Genomic DNA, 23,002 nt, shown 5'->3' with positions numbered 1-23,002 from the left:
CAGCATATATACATAACATTTATAAGCACACAGTCTATATTATATTGATCAGTAAGTGTACGCGTTGTCTTTACAGTTTGTCGTCCTTGATGCTGGATGATTTGGAGGATTGTGATTTATCAGACTAAACTTTCACTTAATGAACTACAGCAGAGCTGTTCCATTGTTATAAAAGACCAAAGTCAAGATTTTTATTTAAATTCATTTATTTTTATGGTTTTTTGTTGATTTTATTTTTAAAATATTGTTATGTTATTTACTATGCTATTTTTTAAATTGTAATTTTATAAGCTTTTGGGGATCAATATGTTGGAATGGTTTCAGGGGCAACTTACATGTATTATACTCTGTCCCAAGATTTTGCTTCCACCACTTTTTGCTTGGTATTTCGATAATATTAAATACCTTTGAGCTCAAACTAATTTCATCCATTTATATGTAAAATTCCCAGAATATCTGTTTTGAAACGCCCCCTATACCGCTTCAGGTTTCAATACACATCCCAAAATAGAAAGTCTACGAGGATTTTGCATTGCATCAGCCATTAATAAGCCCGGATGATAACGTTGAAAAATTGCGCGAGGTGTCCCGAGTACTTCCGAATGGAGAAAAGATGTAAACATTTCCCATTATAAATCTCCGTAAGAAATTTGTTTTCGTTCCTGTAAACTTTTATGAGCGAAAACGGATAATTTGTCAATGAAGATATCTTGCAAATTTTCCATTTCATCGATTTCAACTGTACTTCTTTCACAGGTATGTGTATTTTTATTAAAAATCATCAAAAAGCGATGAAAGCAAGAACATGGGACTTACAGTAACAAAGAATTCAGATATTTTTTTTGAAAATCGTTCTGTTTATTTATAGTAACGTCCTATATTCTTAAGCATAAAATAAATTTAATCCAAAATCTTTTATTTTATGCAATGTAGATCCAAACTTTAATTATCTCTTAATGATTGTTATTTTTGAATTTGTTTATTATATAGTACAGTTTTGTTCACGAAACTCTGTTTCTTCTTAAATGAACTACATCAACTTTTTTAATAGTTATAAATTCGCTATTTAAAAAAAAAATGTACATGTAGTTCTACATGTGACTGTGTTGTGCAAAAAAGGTACATGTACTTATTCAGATTATAGTTAAATTTGTTTACTAATTATGTTCATATATTTTACATGTGTTGGATATTTTAGGGATGGCAAAGAATAATAAACTATTTTTAATCAACACTTGATATATCTGAATTGTTATTGTTCCTTAACATAATAATCTGTCATTCATAATAATTATTAATACATCATTTTTTTTTTTGTTAATAACCATTTTGAAAACTATCTGACAAACTAAAAAATTACTCAAAAATCCGATTCTATTGCGAACTAAATTGTCTAAAATATTGTCTCTGCTGCCTGGAGTTTGAACCCGAGTCCTCTGGCATGCACGTCTAGCACTCTACCGATCGCGAGCTAAATGATAAATACACTAACCAGAGCTAGTACATGTAGTAATGCCATATACCTGACTCTACCAAAAAATACTTCGTGGATTTTTATTTCTTTTACATTGAATTTGATTCGATCTCACGAGGAATTGCCATTTTTGAAACGCCACTTAGAAAACAAAAATAAACAGGCTACTATTTAAAGATATTTTTCCATTTCTTTTGCATTCTTATATTTATTTGTTTTTAAAAAGAAAACAACAACATCAGCAAGATTGATTTGTTCGATCTGATCTTCATTGAATACATTCATCATACAATTGGAGTGATTTCAGGATGATTTGTTCCTTCTAGTTCTTCCTTTTAAACCATAAAAGCTTTCAATGATTAATTATCTTTTAGCAATTGTTCTGCCGGTTAAAGCCAACATGCTGCTATAATTAAAAAAATGCTTATTCTCAACTTCAGTTTAAAAAAACCAAGTAATGAATACCAATACATACAGTATTTTTTTATAAATGGCGTTCCTCGTCGAAATATTGATTAAATTGTTACAATGAGTGTAGATTGCGGTTTTTTTTTTTTTTTACAAACTCCTTCTACATTCTTAGGAAACTCGCGAAACTTCTTAGTACTTACGATGCTACGAATATCCTTCGATATACCCCGAGTATTCTTCGAGTTCATGCGATTGTTTCTCGAGTCTTTCCCGAGAGTCCTCCGAGTGAATGGGAATGTAGTTCTATGCAAAAAGGCAATCATTAATTTGTTTTATAATCACTTTATAAATTAACACACCAGATATATAATTGTAAAACTCGTGTTTATTCGTGGTAATATCGTGTATCAATCGTACAATTTCGTACTCATTCGTAAGGGTATCGTATAAAAATCGTCTTCCAACTTACATGTACCTGCTCCTAGGAAGATCTCAAAGCGTCCGTTACTTAATCGCCGAAATTCGTACATAAATCGCCACAACTCGTCATGGTATCGCACAAACATTGAACATTGTCGAGCAGACATCGTAGTCGAGTCGTACTAGATTCGAAATCAAAGTACTGAAAGTATCAATTTCGGAGAAAATTAAACTAATGACAATATATGATTTTTTTATTTAAGGAAAAACAGCGCGCTTACCACTTATCATGATAGATATTTGCGAAGCAGTTTAATTTTATTGCGCGAGGATTATGTATTTTAGGTTGATACCAGAGTTAGGTAAATACTATTAAGATAATAGCCCCCTTCACGATAACTGTTAAGTGTTGTTCTCTTATTTTAACCTTACAAGCTTTTTATATTACCACTTAAAGGTGTTTATTTTTTACCAAAAAAGGAAGGAGGAAATTATTTTACATCACAAAACATGGGAAACTGTATGTGTTATTAAATGCATACAACCTGAATTACTCTTGTGTATATTTAGATAAGTCGATATTATTTCCTGTGTGTGGTGATTTTCAAACCCTCACCTGTTTAAGACAAAATATATCCTTTAAATTGCAAACTACTTTGTCTAACCGTACAACCCCTCCCTTTTCTATCTTACAAAAGGTTTGTTGATTAATGATTGTCGTCGATCCAGATATTCTCTTATTATGAGAGAGACAGAGATAAAAATTACGTAAAATTACGCCTAAACGCTCTTTCTCTCTGTCTCTCTCTCTCCCTCTCGTTCAGACTATGGGCACAATTAACACATGAACATAATTTTGTCATACAGCCTCCATCTGAAAAGCACCGTCTGTAGAATTATCGCAAGACTGACCTGGCGAGTAATTGCGATTTTTAACTTTTAGTAATTCGTTGTATAAATCTTGACAGTGTGACGGCCTTTTTTTTATGTTCGTGTCTGCTGTTTTTTTTCTCGATTCTTTCAAGTTGTTTGTCGGCCGCATTCTCGATGTGAAGTATCTTCAATTATTACCACGCTGAATCTTAAAATCTTTTCTAAGAATTCGAGTGTTGAAATCTTCTCTTGACTTAATTGTGAAAATAAGATTCAGATATAAATGACTACGAAAATTGTTGCAAATATGTATATTTATATTCATAATCATATTGAGAAAAATTAAAATAGCTATGGTCAAAAAGACAATAGAGTGTAATAAACGTTATAATAAATCGAGAAAAACCACATTAAAACATATACACTTGCATTTTCATTTGTGAATTGAACAAACCTCTTTTCATTGCAACAAATCCCACGAAAATGGTATTATTACCTTTTGCTGTTTACTTCAGTTTAATGACAAAATCGCCTGAATGAGATATAATAGTGCTAGCGAATACCGTTGTTAAATTCGTAACTTCAAGAATACATGTACTCGCGGGCCAATCGTAAGACGCGGACAACATTTATAGGTCGAGGCCCATGTTTTGCCCACTGTCATTAGACCCCCCCCCCCCCCTTAATCGACACTTTATGATGTCCTTATTTTTTAGCACAAAACGTTTTATTTCACTTTCAATGACCTGCAGCGTTTTGCATTTTCATTGCAAAGGCACCCGGCTATATCAAAGCATTCTATGTCTCGAAGACGTAGCACCTACGTACATGTATACTAGTATTTGGTGACACTACGAATCAATTTTGTAACGTATCATCCAATAAAGTAAAATAAAAATAACCTAACAATATCAATAATTGATCACTTCTTACAATACTCCAAGAATGATTCATTATACCTTAGATTCATACGAAAAGAAGACTGGTATCATACAAAGTCTCTTTGTTGGGTACCCAATTCATATTACACTGTATGAATCAGACTTTTGATGATTTGATAAAAAAAAACATTGAGCATTAGTAAAAATACATTCCGAAAAAAATATCCTCTAGAAAATCAAATAAAGACTTGCATATATAAAAAAAATTACAAAACTAGTTCGGGGCAAGAAATATTTACTACGAAGAGGCTCTTGTGAATCTCGCAAATATTTCTTGCGCGCAAATTACTTACTTATGCCTGCTATCCCTTCTGGAGCATAGGCCACTGACAAGATTTCTCCATGTCCCGTTATCCTGTGCAATCTGTTCTACCTCTTTCCAGTTTTTACCCATTCTCTTTATATCCGTCTCTAAATCTCTCCGCCAGGTGTTTCTTGGCCTGCTCCTCTTTCGTTTTCCTTGGGGGTTCCAGTATAGGGCTTGCCTTATGATGTTATCCTGTGGTTTGCGTAGCGTATGCCCTATCCACCTCCACCTTCTCTTCAGAATTTCTTCCTCAATAGGAGCTTGGCTTGTTCTCTGTCACAAATCTGTGTTACTTATTTTGTCAGGCTATCTGATCTGGATATACGTCTCAAACATGAGTTGGTAAAAGTCTGGATCCTGTTTGTTGTAGATATAGTCATCCTCCATGTTTCTGGGCCATATAGGAGCACTGCCTTTACGTTGCTGTTAAACAGCCTAATTTTGGTTTGTGTTGTGATTCCATTGGCTTTCCAGATGTTTCCAAGTTGCAGGAATGCTATTCTCGCCTTTCCTATTCTGGCTTTAATGTCCTCTTCTGTTCCTCCTTTCTGGTCAACTATACTACCAATGTAGGTGAAATGATCTACTTCCTTTCCTTCTTTATTCAATGTATCATTTGATGTTGTATTTGCTCTTATGATCTTTGTCTTAGCAATGTTGATTTTAAGTCCAATTCGTGTGATGTTTCTGCCACTGCGTTAATGTTCTCCTGCATTTGAGCGTTGGTGTGAGAGAGAAGTGCCAAGTCATCTGCAAAGTCTAGATCATCTAACTGTGCCCATGGTGTCCATTGTATTCCATGCTCGTTTGACCCTGTTATCCAGCAGAGATCTTCTAACCTTTTTATTCATACATATATGATCTATCTGGTTCACAGTTGTTTGATCAGGTGATACCCATGTGGCTTTGTGGATTCTTTTGTGTTGGAATCAGGTGCTACCAGTAACCAGTTTGTTGCATGCACAAAAGTTTGCAAGTCTTTCACCATTTTCATTCATTTGGCCCAGTCCATGTTGTCCCATGACATCGTCATATCCGGTGTTATACTTTCCAGTTTTTGCATTTAGGTCTCCTATCATGATGGTAACATCTCTTTCCTTACAATTTTCTACAACACTTTGGAGTCTGTTGTAGAACTCACCTTTAGTTTCTTCTAAGTTGGTGCTTAGCATTGTATAATATTTGTGTTAATTCTTTTGTGTTTTGTTTTAAATGATGCTTTAAATTAATGATCCGTGGCCCATGTGCTTCCTAGTCTATCATTGCATCCCTTGCTGTTTTGGATATCATTAGTGCCACTCCATGTGTGTGTGCAGAGTTTTCTTCTTCATGTCCAGATAGTGGAGTAGTTCACCAGTAGCTGATCTGCACTGTCCTGATTGAATCCATCTTGTCTCACTTATGCCGAGCAGTGTCAGATTATAATTTTTTAATCTTTGCTGCAATATGTGCAGTTTTCTCTGCCTCATACATGGTTCTGACATTCTAAGTTCCTATGTTGATGTTTCTGGGTCCGGTGCGCGCAAATGGTTTACAGTATCTATCTATCTATCTATCTATCTATCTATCTATCTATCTATCTATCTATCTATCTATCTATCTATCTATCTATCTATCTATCGTTATTTGTTTCAAGTATGTATGATTTTAATACATCTGTGATGTAAAAGTTAAATATTTTCAGAGAAAAATAAATAAATAAAAGAACAAAAACTATAATCAATCAATAAATTAACAAATGCTCGTACATATTTTTTATGTTATAAGTATGCCCACGGCTGGTAGTTTCTGTACCAAGACAGTATCATACAATGTCGGGACTTGTTTCAAACAATGAACTTATTGTTAATGTCGTCGTAGTATCAATTTAACATTTGACAGTTGTTAGTTAAAAATAAACCTTAATCTAAAAATCAATAGTTTTCTTTTCAAAGACTTGTATATGTGCGTTGCATCGGTGTGTATGCTGTTATTTTTTTTTAAGAACCTTGTTTCGGTTTCGGTTAATTTTTTTTTGGTGATTTTTTAAGTACCTTGTTTCGGTTTCGGGTATTTAAGTACATTGTTTCGGTTTCGGGTATTTTATTTTATTTCTATGTGGTTTTTTTAGTACCTTAATTGTTTCGGTTTCGGTTATTATATCTTTGTGAATTTTTTAAGTAACATCGTTCGATTTTGGGCATTTTATTTTTGTGGGATCGGTTTTTTCCCTTATTTGTCGACTGCTTCCTCTTTTTGAGGAAGCCTTTTAAAATATATCACTGCGGTTAGTTTGCATTCTATTGTCATACCTAGTATTGATTTTTTTTTTCTTTTTCAGATTTATTTTTGAGTAGAACGAAAATACTATTTCTATTTTTAAAAATGTTTATTACAAATTTTTTTTTTAAATCAACTGGTCATCAATACCGGAACCAAATTTATAATGCATTTTTAATAAATACGTAAGCATTAATGAAACATCATATCTTTAAATTCAAACAATATAAAGGTTTTGCAAAAAATCTTGACAGAGAATAATTGTCAAGGCAAATTATTTATCTATCTATCTATCTATCTATCTATCTATCTATCTATCTATCTATCTATCTATCTATCTATCCACTGTAGACCAACTTTTAATCGCGTGCAAGAAAGTAGCCGCGAACCAGTTTATCTCAGGTAAATCGCGAAAAATATATTTTGTGCAGTATTCAGTTTTAATGGAAGAAAAATAAGAAAATTTATCTAACCTTCAATGTTTACGGACTTTTTTGTTTTTATAATCACATGAACATTTATAATGTTGATAATTGCCTTATGAACATGCTCTCTTGCTTAATTCCTCATTAAGGTCTTCCGTTTCCAACGGAAGACCTTATTGTTTTTCTTAGGTTTCTTTTTCCCTATTATTAGGGTTTTCCGTTTTTCAACGGAAAACCCTTCTGTTATTCTACTGTTTCTTATTATTATTTTTTTTTTTTATCCGCAAATTTTGTGTAGGCCATTTCTCGTACATTTGTTGTCTGATTGTTATGAAACTTTCGGGGTATGTAGACAATGTTAATATCTAGGGACGTTTTTTTCAAATTTTTAAAATTCACTACCGGTTATGAGTTATTGCCCTTTAATTGAAAATTTGGGGGTCTTTTGTCCAGAGTTGATCTCGGGAACTACAAAAGATAGTTGCATGAAATTTAGCAGAATTGTTGGTAACATTTTATAGTTTTGCTGGCATGAAAATTTTGGCAAAATGGTTTTTAGTTTTTAAGCTATTTGCCGGTAAAGTTTAAGGTTTTGGGGGGTCTGAAATTTTGTTGCTTTTTGTATAATAACCTTTAAACAAAAAATAATTTGTTAATACATATAGAACAAAAGTTGTTAAGAATAACGAGAGCTTTCATTTAAAATTAAGAAAAAAGGGCTGGCCCCTATAATTAGGGGTCAGCAGCTCATACACGTATTTTTCTGATAGCAAAAATCGTTATCATTTTATGAAAAAAAATGAATTCAGTTATTGTTAATATATTAAATAATGTCATTTGGTGTCAAATTAAAAAAGTTCTGTGCCCTATTTTTTTTCAAATTTCATAAAACAAATATGTGTGAATCGTACATGAACGAGTTAATTTGTCTACATAGACACACAAGCGAACAAATGCCGTTTTAAGGCCCAGGCATTTACTGCATTACATTGTGTTGCGTCTTAGATAAATTGTTGTGATTCAATTTCATTTTTTTTTCATCTAGGCTATATCATTTTTGAATTCAACTACTTATTTAACACGTTCTAATCGGCCACGCAGAACAAATGTTTGCAATGTTTGTCGCGGACCCGCGAATGTAAACAGTAACGAACGGCATTGTAGAAAAGAGAGAGCGTAATGCAGAAGATAAGTTGTGCATTTTTCGGTGTACACATGCATTTTCAAGTTACTGTGAAACATATGAACATGCACAGGGAACAATACTACATATTTGTATAAGGAGGGATATATTCTCGTGTGAATCGTTTACGAGGAAATTCTGACAGCCACACTTCTGTCGACCATGTCGACGGATGTTTATGTTTCCATTGATCAGCCGTTGATAAGCTACGAGTAATAAAGGGGAAAAGATGGACATTAAAGTGTGTGATCTATGTGGATGTTACTGAAGAAGGTGAGGCTTTTTATTCCTTTTAAAGTTTCTTGTCTATAGTGGTTAAAATGTCAGCATGTTAACTGGTTAACATTTAGTCTATAGATGTACATGTAAGTACGTGCACACTGTCACTGATGTATGTTATTTTTCTAGTCCAGACAATATAAATCCTTTTAACAGAATTGAATCCCAAATGTTGTACCTTTCACTTGTTTTTTTCTCCTTTTTTACCAGAATTTTGTGTAAATTAAAATTCAATTTATTGACAAAATCCACATGTGGCGAAAGTCATACATACAGTATACAAATATACATGTAGTTGGTACTGTACATAGATTTTCTTATTATATGTCCATCGCGTATGAATTTACAAATATATCTTGATGATTTAACATCTGCTGGGTTAAGAATTTTATAAGAATTACAGAGTTAGATGTTTTGTTATGGTGTGGGTGTTTAATCTGACTACTGGCAGTACTGGCATGCCAGCAGTTCTTGTCAAGGACCATTTCTCGCTGGTGCAATGTTACATCATATTTTCGTATATAATTTTATGTGTTGATAAAATGACGTAACAATGCACTGATGAAAAATGGTACTCAACGATAACTGATCGCACGCCAATATTGATTAATTACAGACAAAAACTGAAGGTTGCAAGTGTTATTTTTTTATTGAACACCATTGTTTAAAATAACTTTTTATATATGTGACGGTCAGACCGGTTTAAATACCAGTGTTCAGTTGGTAGAGCACCTGACTAGAGAATCAGGGGGCCCAGGTTTAATTCCTGGTTTGGTCCTTCATTATTTCTCCCATCCTGTTACAATATTAAGGCTTGGACGTTTCTGTACTTACCCGATTCGGTACATATCACTATACATGAGATGCGATACGATACATATCACGATACATTGCAACTAAATGAAAACATGAATAAGGGTTAAAAATTTATTCAATCTGTCGATGTATTACCGCATGTCCAAAGTTATTTTGATATATTTAAAATGAGCGTTGCACAATTTACAAATTACTTAAGTCTCATATACACTACTTTTTCATTAACAAGTAATCCAAAAGTTGTCCACACTCCAGATTTAGCTTCCTAACAGGTTTGACAACTTTACGAGGTTTTCCGCCATCTTTGTACTTTCATATTAGGCGCGCAGACTAAAAATAGCCGATATATGAAGCTCAGATATTTTTGGAAAATAAAAAAAAGACCGCATAGGTATCGTAATGTATTAATGGTAAATGTAACAATCCAAATATCGTCAAAATAAATACCGTGATGCACCGGTGCATCGGTGGATCGTTCCATCCCTATACAATATTGGTGTTGTAACCAACCCCTGGAACTGACAGGTTAACTCCTGCCAGGGGAAGAGCCAGGGGTGATCTTTGAGGGTGAAGATCATTTAAGGGGGGGGGGGATGTGACGGTCAGACTGGTTTGAATACCGGTGCCAGATACATGTAGCTCAGTTGGTAGAGCACTTGACTAGAGATTCAGAGGGCAAGGTTCGAATCCCAGTCTGTTCTGTCATTATTTCTCCCATCTTGTACATATATATCAGATCTATTCAAGTCAGTGTCAGCTACATTATGCATAAACAATTTTACCCGCTCCTAAACCACAAACTTTCTTATAAGTGGATTCAGCTTACCGCTGATTGGCTGCTGTTGCAGCAGACTTCTAATATATGCACGCACAAAACACAATGAACTTATCAGAGAATGAAAAATTCGAGTTACTTTCAACTGTTGGAATTTGGGTATTTTTTAAAAATGTATACTTGTGACAAAACATTTAAGAAATAAACAACGTTATTTAGTGAACATGGCGTTATGAATAGCAATTGCTCTGTTGGCATATTCCATGATGCGCGCTAGCGCATCATGGAAAATATGCCAGCAGAGCAGTTGCTATTCATAACGCCATGTTCACTAAATAATCGTTGTTTATTACTTATATTTGCATTTTACCACTCGCAAATACCCTGTATTAGCCTAGACCTTGACATTTAGCTATTACATCAAAAGTAAACATTCAGACTGTAATGTATCTTTTTAATTCACATAGATTTGTTAACAGAATCAATGATATGTTATAACAGTAATTCCTTTAAATTGTTATCAAAAACATGTTTTAATATTACATGTAAATGCGTCAATTTTAATGGAGATGGAGAAAAACACATGATGTATCGTATAGTGGTATAAATCTATAACGTCATGGAAAAGTATATATAACGTTACACCTTTATGACGTCATAGTATACTGACAGAGCAATTGAGATTATAGAGATATAATTGCAGCTCCTCTGTATGGGCTTACAGTGGGAAAGAACAATGGAAATGCAAATATATGATTATGTGGTACATACAGCTGTAGCTTTATGAAGAAAATTTGGGTTAGACATATATATCTACCATGCAAGTAAATGATATTTACTAAAACTTCCAATTTATGACGCACGAAATATACGCTACTTTTATAAAGATTGACATACATGTAATGTAACACATTCTGTGAAAAATAATCTATTAAAAATTCTTCATTAAGTTTACTCATACATGTTTTATGCTTATTACACATAGTATTGTTTTTAAAAAATGTAATTTAAAAGAAAAGAAACCAAAACCCTCGCCAAATTTATTTGCAAAATAAAAACCCGGTAGAATTGATAAAACATGGTATACCAGAAGGAAATACATGTACTTTGACGCTGTTCAGATGGGTAATATTCCTTTGTAATTTTCGAATTGAAATGTTTGACTGTTGCACTACAAGAAATAAACTCTAGCTCTCTCTCTCTCTCAAACTCTCTCTCAATCTAATAAGTGTCTATACCTAAGAATTTTTTTAAATATTATATTATGACTTGATATGCAAATTTTTGATCTTGTACTGCCTAAATGTTATGTCATGTATTGGGATATGTAATACTTATTACACTGCATGGTCAGTGTATTTTTACCAGAAATAATATGCATATGTTAATGTAAACACAGCTATTACTAGAACATGTATGTAAACACAGCTAATTATTTATTTTTTATTTCAGCTCAAAACGGACTCTTGTTCCGACATGGCACCACATTGCTTTTACCTGTTGATTCTTGTGGGTCAGCTCTTGAGATTAACCTGTCACCTCTATCCACATGCATATTGCTTGTGTTCTACAGACTTTTTACCGGTAATTCAAATTAAATCGGATAATGCATGAACAATAATGGAACTTTATGAAAGCATCATCCCATGTTGTGGTTTGTGTTTGATAAGAAATTATGAAAAACAAAATTAAGGCTATTTAAAGAAATTCATAATTGTTGTGAAAATTTGTTTTTCAATAAAAGTATGCAATTATGTTTCCTTTATTTTTTATTTTATAAAGGTATTTAGATGTGTTTACATAATTGAACCCCCCCCCCCCCCCACCCCATCCAATTGTCTGCATTAAGATTACATGTAGGATATGTAAATGTACATTTGACTTTGAAATAATAACTGCTGTGATAATTACTTTTGAAATGAACATGAAACAACCTATTTCTACCTTTCTAAGGTATATATGCATAAAAAAAGGAGAAAAACATGTCAAATTTTGAACATTTTTCATGTCTCCAGCTACCTGGGTGTTTGAATTTTATTTTAATTTAAGGCAGATTTCTAACTTGTAGGTTGTATCTTACTGTTTTAGCATGGTTAGAAGGAGACTAGAAATCAAAATAGATTAGATATTCACTAAATATGATTGTTAGCTTACTTTTTTTCATAAAAACAAGAAATCACAAGCAGGACAGCTGTCTATATGTTAATTAAAATGGTGTAAATCATAAAATAAACAAATAATTAGGATCAAATTTTAGAATCATTGATGATTGTTTTCAAATATGTGTGAGAAATGACTCAAGGAAATTGCCATAACTTTCATAAAATTAGGTAAATGTTGTATTGAATAAGGTTTCTTTTCAAAGGTGGTTGAACAACAATTGACCTCTTAAAGGTCAGGTAAAGATGTTTTACTATGGAGAACCCTGTAAATCTATGTTTACTAATGGAAATTGGAAATGGGGGGTTCACTTAAATGGCCATATTTTTATTAAACCTCAATGGAATTTGCAATATGTGGTATTCTTTTTCTCAGAATTGCATTAGCTTTCTTATTCTAAGACAAACCGTCCTTTCATAAAATGTTAGTGTACTAATTGCAGTTAAAGGTACATGTACAAGGAATAGTTTCGGATAAAGAACCGTCAATATTTTTGTAAAATTGATAGTGACTGTACTTGAAGATTTACCAGTGTTGCGTAGATTCATGAAATGAATTTTAATGTTTATCAATAGTTAATGGGATGTCTCTTGTTGGAATTGGTAAGGCCTAAAAAAAAAATAGTGTGTTTAGGGTAACACTGATGAAAAAATTAGGTAAGGTAGGTGGGGATTTTTTTTTATTTTATCTATTTTTTTTGCCTGAATCCTAATAATGTTTGTTTGTTTCATATTTAAAAACGTATTTTTTATTGGAAATAAGATGAAATTCACAGTCGGATAAATTCAGGCATCTAAAAATGGTAGGATTGGGCCATTTTTGTAGGTTAGGTCGGGTTACCCGAAACACACAACTTTTTTTTTTTAGGCCTAAGCAATATTAAGGCCGCTAATTTTAAGTACATGAGAAGCAGTAATAAATTGTGAAACTTGCGGCTTTGACTGTTGTGTTGCCTTTACACAGTGAAATTGAAGGTTACAAGCTGGAGGTTATATAACATGAAATGGAGGTGGATGGGATATTATATGCCTATTTAGTATCTACTGGGTATGAGGACAATAGCAAGTTTATTGTCCCCCAAGACAGCAACTATTTCATGAGGCAAAGCCAAGGGAAATAGTTGCTGTGGGGTGGGACAATAAACTTGCTATTGTCCAGATAGTCAGTTAATTATTGTACCGAAGAAAACTTTATTTGTCAGCGATGCAGAATTTCTTGATGATAAACAAATTAGAGTTATCAAACTTTGTATTTAATGCGGTGATCTGATTAGGTCAGAGGTGTTCCGAGTTTAAAAAGGAGGGAAATCAAATTCTGCTGATGAATGGTTTTGATGACTATTCACCATGGGCAGATAGCATGGATACTATTTCAAATTAGATAGAAAGCAAGTTTGTGTGGGCGCCTTCTAGTGATCAGTTTGTCCGTCTGTCCATCCGAGATCGCTTGACCGGAGCATAGCTTCTCTCCCCTTGGCCCAATCTGGCTCATACCTCATCCACAGGGTTCCTTTGGGTTAAGGATGTGCAGTGACCTTGAACCATGTTGTTAGGTATAAGGTTAAGGTCATAGTAGAATTACATATATAAAATCCTTGTCTGGGGCATATCTTCTCTCCCTTTGGTCCAATCTGGCTAATACTCACAGACTGTCTCTATCGTTAATCGATGTGCAGTGACCTTGCATGAAATTTCTAGGTAAAGGGTGAAATATCATATCGGATCATGCAAAAATCCTTTTTTCAGAGCATATATACTTTCTACTAACCCCTATAGGGCTCAGACTTCACATAAGCAGAGCTTTTAAGTAAAGGGCGTGTAGTGACCTTGAACCTATTTTCAAGGTAAACTGTGAAGGTCATAGCAGAATTATATTTAAAAAATCCTTGTCTGGAGTACATCTTCTCTCCCTTTGCTCCAATCAGTCTCATACTTCACCCACATGATGCCTTTGATCAAAGGATATGCAATGACCTCTAATGATATTTGTAGATCAAGTGTCAAGGTCATATCAGATCACACAAAAATCCATATTTTAAGAGCATATATATACTCTCCTTTTAGCCCCTAATTGGCTAATATTTTGCCTAAACAGAGCTTATTGGTTAATGGCGTGCAGTGACCTTGAACCATGTCAATGTGAAGGTCATAGCAGATCTTAATAAAATTAGTTTTAGACAGTAGATTATTTCCCGGATATGCTTAATCTTGGTCAGATTGAACAAAAATGCCTATATGTTAGGGGCAATGAAATTGAATTAGAAGTTCTATGCCAGCTGGAAAAATTTCAAGTTTTAGGTCAAGGTCAAAGCAAAATTCTCTAAAATAACATCAGCGGGGCCCTTTGAAATGTTCACCATTTCAATGTTGTCTGGTTCATAGTAATTTTAAATAAAAATATTCACAGAGGAATAATAAAATTAAGTAAACTATACATCGATAAGTTTCTGACAATTGATGATGCAACAAGCACATAGTACGAAAGGTCAACCCTTTGAAAAGCAGTGTAGAGGAAATGTTGCTCGGAATTATGTTTTAAACAAAATTGATTTTTTACGGAAATTTTAATTTTGCATTCTGGGTTAAGAAATTAGATGTTAGTTCCAGGTAAAGTTAACTTTTACCTAAAATGAAGTCAAATTTGTTAAGTCGTACTTAAACACATTCAGATTTTTTTTGTTAACTCGGTCTTGAAATGGTTATGTTTTTTTGTTAATTTGTACTTAAAACCATTCGGATTTTGTTAAGTCATACCAAGAATCATTCGATTTTTAAAATCTTTTTTGTACTTAAGTTACTTTTGTCATTAGATTAAGAACACTGCTTCTTAGAGGTACTTCTAGCATTACTTTCGACATTAGCGGAAAACCCACTCGTTGCTTTGCAACGAGCTTTGCTCTAGTTATTATTCTTTTTTTTCTTACCGATTTTGTGCACGCGATTTCTCAGAAACGGCTGAACCGATTAACGTCAAACTTTCAGATCTGATAGGTATTAATCTGAACCTTGTTGGAATTTTTTTTGAATGATGACATCACTTCCGGTTTTGAGATATTTACAATTTAACGATTTTCAGAGGGTCGGCTTGTCCGGGGATAAACTCCTAAACTATTTGAGATATTGAGTTCAAACTTTCAGGGATTGTAGACAAAAGGTTGTAGATCTGAAATATGGTACATATATTTTTTTGTGACGAAAAGCGCCGAAGCTCGCCCGAGCTCGAAAATTACGGTTGAAAAAGCGTCGTGATTTTTCGTGGTTTTCTTTCAATATCTCTTTTCTCGATAGTATTTTGCTTAAACATGTAGAACAAAAAAACTTTATAACGTCAAAAGCTTTTCTTTGACATCAAGAAAAAGGGGCTGGCCCTTCAAATAAGGGGCTGAGAGGGCTCTAAAATCTTTAAATTATATCTTTTTACTGTGTAATATTTTGTGATAGAATATAGAAGCAATTATGTTCATTATAAGGTTATTTATCTATACATGACAATTGTTTACTCCTATATTACGTAATTAGGGATTTCAAGGGGCCAGAAGTTCAAAACTTTGATCATCAATATCTCGAAATGGAGGAAAATTCTGAAAAGCAATATTGAACAGAAGATGCTTAAAATATCGAGCTCAACAATATGCCACCTTAATTTTATTGTTATGCAGTCCCTAAAAGGAGTTATAGGGTCGGCCCCTAAAATGACTTTCTCCAGATATCTCAAGAACGGTACAAAATTTCTAAACAATTGTTAACAAAATGTGTTTGAATTGACAAGAACATTCTTATGATATCAAGAAAAAGGGGCTGGCCCTTCAAAAAAGGGGCTGAGGTAGCTCTAAAGTTTTTTAAAGATTACTTTTAACGGTGAAATATTTTGTAATACATAATAGAAGCAATTATGTTTCTTATAACGTTGTTTACCTATGCATGACAATTATTTACTCTTTTGTTACGTAATTAAAGATTTTAAGGGGCCAGATATCTGAAACTTTGATCTTTAATATCTCATAATGGAGGGAAATTCTGAAAAGCAATATTGAACAGAATATGCTCAAAATAATGTGCTAAACAAAGTGCAACCGAAATTTCTTTGTTATCCGGTATCTAAAAGTAGTTACATGTCGGCCCCTAAAACGACCTTCTCAAGATATCTCGAGAACGTTACAAAATTCCTAAACACTTGTGGAACAAAATGTATTTGAAATGACAAGAGCATTCTTATGTGATCAAGAAAGGGGTAGATAGTCTTTCATACATAACTCTTAGATCCCGCCTCCATTTCCAGATATGTTTCGTTGACGAATATTAAGAGCAATGTCATTTCCTCTTCTTAAAATTGGACGGAAGACCTCCTCGTTGCTCGCAACGAGATCGTGTCTAGTTTTTAATATATTTGTTTGATGTATGCCTCACTCATGTAACAACAATTTTTGCATCTTCTATTTACTCTATGACCTTTATTGAAAAGAATCAAATGTCTGCTGGCTATTCGGGTAAGAACAACTATGTCCTTTAACCGTTCAAATACCACGATAGTAGGGTCAATGAATTGCTGTTACCAGGAAAACACCTTTGACATCTTAGATACCGCTATACGAAGATTTGTAAAATCATCTCCCATATAGATCAATGTTCCTATATTAATAAACATACACTGTATGGCCTTAACTGACTAGATGATATTATATTAAAATCATCTAAATTATACTTGTTGAGAACCATTATTCCATTATGCACCTTATTAATCCTAGATGAAAATGACCAAAACTTTCAATATGTATTCATCTAATTTTATTAAAAATTATAAAATCAGTACATCATTATATGAATTACACGGTTTCCAAAAAAGCTAAAGATTGTCCGGTCATACATTCTTCTCACCGGCATTCATCGGATTAGCTGTCTATGCAACCAAGTTGCACTTATAAGAGATATCTCCTGCGAGTACTCCTTGTCAAACCAAAAGTAATTCTACAGAAAAAATAAAATGAAGTAATCAATAGTATTATGGCAAAGTATACAGAAGTCATGTATTATAATTACGATGTTCCGCATGCAATACATTAAAATAAGACTTTCGAGAGAATTTATTACTATGAATTTTAGCAAAACACAGGATAACATTATCCAATACTTTTAATTAAATCACTGAAGTTTTTTATAGTATGCTTTCTTTTAATTGCCAAAAATAAGCGTTTTTTATAATACTCACGCTATTGTATTCCTCAAATTATTTCCACCACGGGGTCTTGTTGTTCTGCGTCTTATCGTCTGTGTTGTAGTTCTTTGCTGGGTGTATCTTGTACCAACAGTGACCCTCTGAACCTGTGAACTGCTCACTCTCCTCATTGCTCTGACCATGGTTCTCTGTTGATGGATTTAATATGGACAAAAAGGTGATTCTGTAAATTAATATAAGCACATGTAAATATATATTATATTATACGCAACAAAACTCATTATAGTTTAGCATTATGGTTTAGAATTACAATTAAACTTTAGAATGAAGCAAGAAAGAATAGATTATTTAAGTTAATACTAACAATAAATTATACCTTGTGCGAGGTGTTGGTATACACAAACTATCGTCGAAAACACAGTGAAGCAATAAAAAAAATTATCGGGTCATATAACATAAGAAATGATTTGATTCGATTATATTATATTAACCAATGAGGATAACTACCAATAGAAGAACAAATAAAGAGTTCACCAACTCAATCCACCTGCGCGCAAGCACTAACGGTAATTATATTTATATATAGTTATTATAAACTTGAATCCATGATATGAATTTGTAGTATTCCTCTATGATAAAGAATGAATTAATTTTAAATCTGCCTACATTTATTTTTTTAGCAATTATTCTATGTATATGACGCAAAGAGAGACATATCTATCAATATTTTTAAAATAAATATTCATATATTCAATATATTTTGATTTTGCAATCATTATGGTCATCGGCAATGGAACATATGTTTATTAAAACTTAACATGACGAAAAATAAAAACATTTTGGAGCATGCATGATGCGAAATTTATACATCAATTTTGAAAAGAACCTCTCAAAAACATTTTTTCAGAACCTATCCGAAAAAAAATCTTAATCAGAAAAATAATTGAGGGACAAAACCGTCTCCTACCTTCAACGATATCGATGTATTTCACTTTTGCTTGGAAATCTCTCAATTGCCTAGGAGAATAGGAAATATATCCGACAATGATTGATCCTTTAATGCAACGTGAGAGCATCGGGTATGTACTCTTAGTATGTTATACAGGTATTCCCTACATGTGAGAGATGTTGAAAAACCGAAGTTCTTAAAACAAGTGCATATTTCACAATCCCTTCTGTGCCAGTTATGAAGAAGGAATCTTTATCTGATCAGCTAATAAAAAAAATATAAGCAAATTGTCAATTTAAAACCATTTAGAATAATAAAACAAAGTCGACAACTCCTACTTTTGCAACCGAGTTCTTGAAATTACCCTGATCATCGTCGGAAAATTTCTTAAATCACGTTTAAGGCTTTTTCAATATTGAGATGAAATGGATGAAAGAAATTGAAATTATGAAATCCTTTATTATTCGAAACGACATTTATAAAATGTATCATCTTTAGGGAGTTTAAGCACGGAATAAATACAAATCTAATCATTTGAACCAAACTTTAGAAATCTGAAATATATAATGACTTGTATTCCCCTTTCTTCTATCAAAATCTTTTAGCATCACATTGTCAATGATAACATATTTATACAAGTTTTTTTTTTATTTCCATTTTTTAAATCGACTGTCACATACTGTCACATACATTGCTTTAAGTCGTAAATTACCTAGTGGTCACGGGGCTGGTTTAATTTCTCCATATTGAAAAAATACCTACTTTTATCTTATCACAAGTATTATTAATAACATTGTTATGTTCATTATTACGGTTACCCTTCAATTTTGTTATTTTGTTTCCTTATGAACACATCTTAAATAAACATCTTAAATAAAAACACGTATGACACACGTAAATGCATAACCTTTACCGGAAGAAAAATATTGATAAAATTTAAACAAAGTATTGTAATCAGAATATTCATCGATGCTAGTTTCCTGAAATTGTGTAAAGTAAACAGTCTAAAATGCTCTTTTTTTATCATAGCAATGGCTTTGAAAATTACTAATGCGCTAAATATATCAATGTAGTTATTTTTAGAAAAGGGTACTTCCAATTCAAACAAGAATGCGAGATAATAGCGTATCATACATAAATGAAGAACATGTAATCTGTGTTATGGATACTGTAATATCCATCTTCTTGTGAAAATATGGACTAATCGTACGGCAAAACAACACTCTGCTAAATTGAAATTAATTGTACTATGTGTAAGATTAATTCGTGCGCTGAAGTAACTTTTTTAAACATTCACTGTAAGGTTTAAATAGCATTGTAGAAATCCTTCACTTATTGATATAATAATCTTAAGATACACATTATAGAAAAAGAGGGTAATTTCTCTTTTTCTATGATAATCCATAAAACACAAAAAATGACCTTACATGAACAGGACAACATTACCACTAGCAAATATTTACTTTCAGTGTATATTTCCCTGTTTGTTGCATTAAAAAACGTGCGACGTTCCATTTCCTTTGAATACACCTAATAGCCAATCCATGCGACATGAACATAAATATAAACGTCATCAGGCGTTTGGAGTATACAGTGGATTTATCATTGTAATATTAAGTGAAAGATTCAAACTTACTTAACCAATTTAATATGTATTTATGGAAAATAATCGTGAACCCTTATCTATTGGTCAATAAAAAGATTTTATTAACATGTTTATATATGACTGTTCCATGTATGTTTCATATCCCTGACTAAGAGCGTATATAATGGTTTTAAACACAACATTTTCATACAAATACATGCAGATATTAGTATGAATATAAATATACATGTAATCATTGAATGCTTATTCTTGGATGTCGTTGGTCCTATAACACACTTAGCGGTGCAAACAAATTATAATTATATAATAGTGTTGTGTTGTGCATGTACTATGCCTAAATATTAGTCAGGGTTTGATACATGGTGCACGAGCCGGAGGCGAGTGCACTATGTATCAAACCTTGACTACTATTTAGGCATAGTACATGCACAACACAACACTATTGTTATTATTATGCTGACTGTTGAATATACTGACGTGCTTTGCTGTAAGTAGCTCTGACGTTCGAGTGTTGACAAGTCCCTTAAAATAATCACCGGAAAAGCAAGCGTTTGTTGTTTTTTAAATTACGTGTAATCAATTGATTTGATTGTCTATTTAATCAACAAATTGTTGTACAATAAAAAGTCAACAAAGGTTTATGTTCTTTTCAAGAAATAGAGAGACGTTTGGCCTTACCGAGAAAACTCGAAATGTTTAGCAGACGAAATCTCAGTGAATTTTTTTTCTTGAACATTCTTTGTCAAGCGTCATTTAAAAAAGCGTTTTTGTGATTCTCATGTAGAATTTCTTTGAAAAATGTTCAATCAATTTGTTCAAAAGTTTATAGGAAACTTTAACTTTAAAATTACCGTCAATAATGAAGTTTTTTTTTGAAAAAATGAATGATTTTAATTGCTTGATGTCAGTCGTACATATCTACGTTTTATATACCTAAATACCGGAGTTCATAATAACGGCTAATTTAGCCGTAGCGGTAACGCGTTGGGCTTCATGCTAGAATCAATGATTTTAGCGTCGTGAGTTCGAATCCCGCTGTCGGCGCTTGACAGATTTCGTTGAAAATATTCGCCGTGCTCTATTTCGGCATTTCGGCACCTTTTCATATGATCAATATACTTTATGGTAGTTCTGATTTTTCATATAAATAAAACTGTAAAATTGTTTCCCATGTTTTTATTTATATTGGAGCTCCCAAGCGTTTTTGATTCTCTTAAGTTACAATTTTTAAACCTATTTAAGTATTATACATGTATATATACTTATTATATAGTTCCTTTTTGGGAGTTGATTTTAATCAACTCTCCTATGCAGTTACTCTGGCAAATCGAAAATGAAACAGTGTTTGGACCTAAGCACAGATCATCACCGCTGACAAGACGTAGATCTTTAAAATAATAGATAAATTCGGTGTACTGTATGCTGTACCATTGTTTTTTCAAAAGAAAAGTATCTATAAATACCTTGAAAATAGTCAGATTTTATATAGTACGATTAATTCAATTGTTTTTTGTAGTTGCATGTATTTCTACGCTAGAGTTCAATGTAGCCTCGTTCAACCAGATGCTCGGCTGTCTCCGTAAATCTCCGACAAGCAGAGAGTCTCTCTTGGTAGTTGGAGATTAACGGAGACAGCCGAGCGTCTGGTTGAACGAGACTAGAGTTCAATATTGCTTGGATCCAGACGTGTACAATTTTTAGAAACATTTCGATTACTTATACACAGTTTGATGGAATTAATTTTATCTTTAAATATTACACAACATGATTCATATGGGGTTTTCTCGAAATTCTTGTCGGAAAAGTTCGAGAATTCATATTTTAAAAATTTTCATTACATTTCGTTGATTTTAAAATTGATAATAATAAAATCAACTCCCCACAGTACTTCAGTACTTTGATTATTTACTGTTTTTTTTCAAATGGGCTGGATCAAGAAAATCCCATCCTTGGGTTTGAATATTTGCAATTATAAATGAAGGTGATAGGTTTGTTAATGTAGGTGTGAGTGAACATGTTTATCAACAATATGTCTTACAGTCATATATGGTAGATGTTCAGATAATTGTATCCCCTGTCTTTTATACACATAATATCAATAATATTCTTTAAATTTGTAATACCATATTCTTATGCCCATAGATAATTCTTCCTGACTTTGTATGTTTGGAATGGTTAACATAGGCTTATCTGTTATCCAATCCAATAACTTGAACATTCCGTTTAATAAAACACGTTTAAATTAACAATGTAGGTGCCTGTGATAGGAAGGTCAACCATCTACCCCAACGCTGTTGTATAATCTTGTACAAAATATTTTTGTTCAAAAAATATAATTTACCTATTTATTGACGAAAACAATTACTGTTAGTAAATTTATTTTAAATATTTGTGATCAAAGCAATTTAGAAACAATTAAAGCAAAATCATTATATTGTCATCCGGTACAAAAATTAGGTTGCTAACTTGCTACAGATTCCATGAAGCAGAATTGTTTATGCCTAGAAAAATTAGCGATTTGATGATATTTAGTTCCATCAGAAGTTATCCTATAACGGAATAAATAAAACACTAAAAAATATCGGCTTCCAAGATATATAGTTACTACAGCATTGTTCTCGAAAGAGTTCATGTTAGCGTATCATCATTTTGTAAACTATTATTGGCTGGATGGGTGTGAATACAAAATTTTAACAAACTGAGTGGGTGCAAACACAAAAATCTCAACATGATATACTGTTAATTTTGTATTTTCTCCCACCCAGAAAATATACAATGAACAATATCAAAGTTTCAATTTATTGTGTGAATGTAAAACCAAAATTAAACAATATGACGTATTGTAATTTTTAAATTATTTATATGTGTACACTTCTCAAGTGAATTTAAAAAATAGAGTTATTTCTGAATTGAATAGTTTAACGTGTAACCATGTATACAAATATTTTTTTT

The 23,002-nt window shown here is 32.6% G+C and overlaps 1 protein-coding gene and 2 long non-coding RNA genes across 4 annotated transcripts in view; 2 read left to right on the top strand and 1 right to left on the bottom strand.

Moving 5' to 3' along the window:
- The window catches only part of LOC128158623 (inhibitor of nuclear factor kappa-B kinase subunit epsilon-like), a 37,504-nt gene extending 37,252 nt beyond the window's left edge, over window positions 1–252 (top strand). Inside the window, exon 17 of one of the 2 annotated variants that reach the window (XM_052821552.1) lies at window positions 77–252. In XM_052821552.1, coding sequence (XP_052677512.1) covers window positions 77–128 — 52 coding nt within the window. In that variant the 3' untranslated portion in view covers window positions 129–252. The remainder of the gene's footprint in view (window positions 1–76) is intronic. The other variant, XM_052821550.1, reaches the window with a different exon arrangement.
- Window positions 253–7,880: 7,628 nt separating this feature from the next.
- On the top strand, window positions 7,881–11,917 carry LOC128157992 (uncharacterized). The gene is made up of 2 exons (XR_008239903.1): window positions 7,881–8,566; window positions 11,616–11,917. It is a non-coding gene; the product is annotated as an uncharacterized LOC128157992 (long non-coding RNA).
- A 5,173-nt stretch (window positions 11,918–17,090) lies between these two features.
- Window positions 17,091–17,979, bottom strand: LOC128161624 (uncharacterized). The gene is made up of 3 exons (XR_008240396.1): window positions 17,872–17,979; window positions 17,529–17,718; window positions 17,091–17,287 (listed from the first exon to the last, which is right to left on the bottom strand). It is a non-coding gene; the product is annotated as an uncharacterized LOC128161624 (long non-coding RNA).
- Between the last annotated feature and the right edge of the window lie 5,023 nt (window positions 17,980–23,002).

This window comes from Crassostrea angulata, chromosome 8 (assembly GCF_025612915.1).
Source record: "Crassostrea angulata isolate pt1a10 chromosome 8, ASM2561291v2, whole genome shotgun sequence".
Classification (NCBI taxonomy): domain Eukaryota; kingdom Metazoa; phylum Mollusca; class Bivalvia; order Ostreida; family Ostreidae; genus Magallana; species Magallana angulata.
Note: the sequence above shows the minus strand (reverse complement) of the source record. Positions and strands in the feature narration are given on the sequence as shown.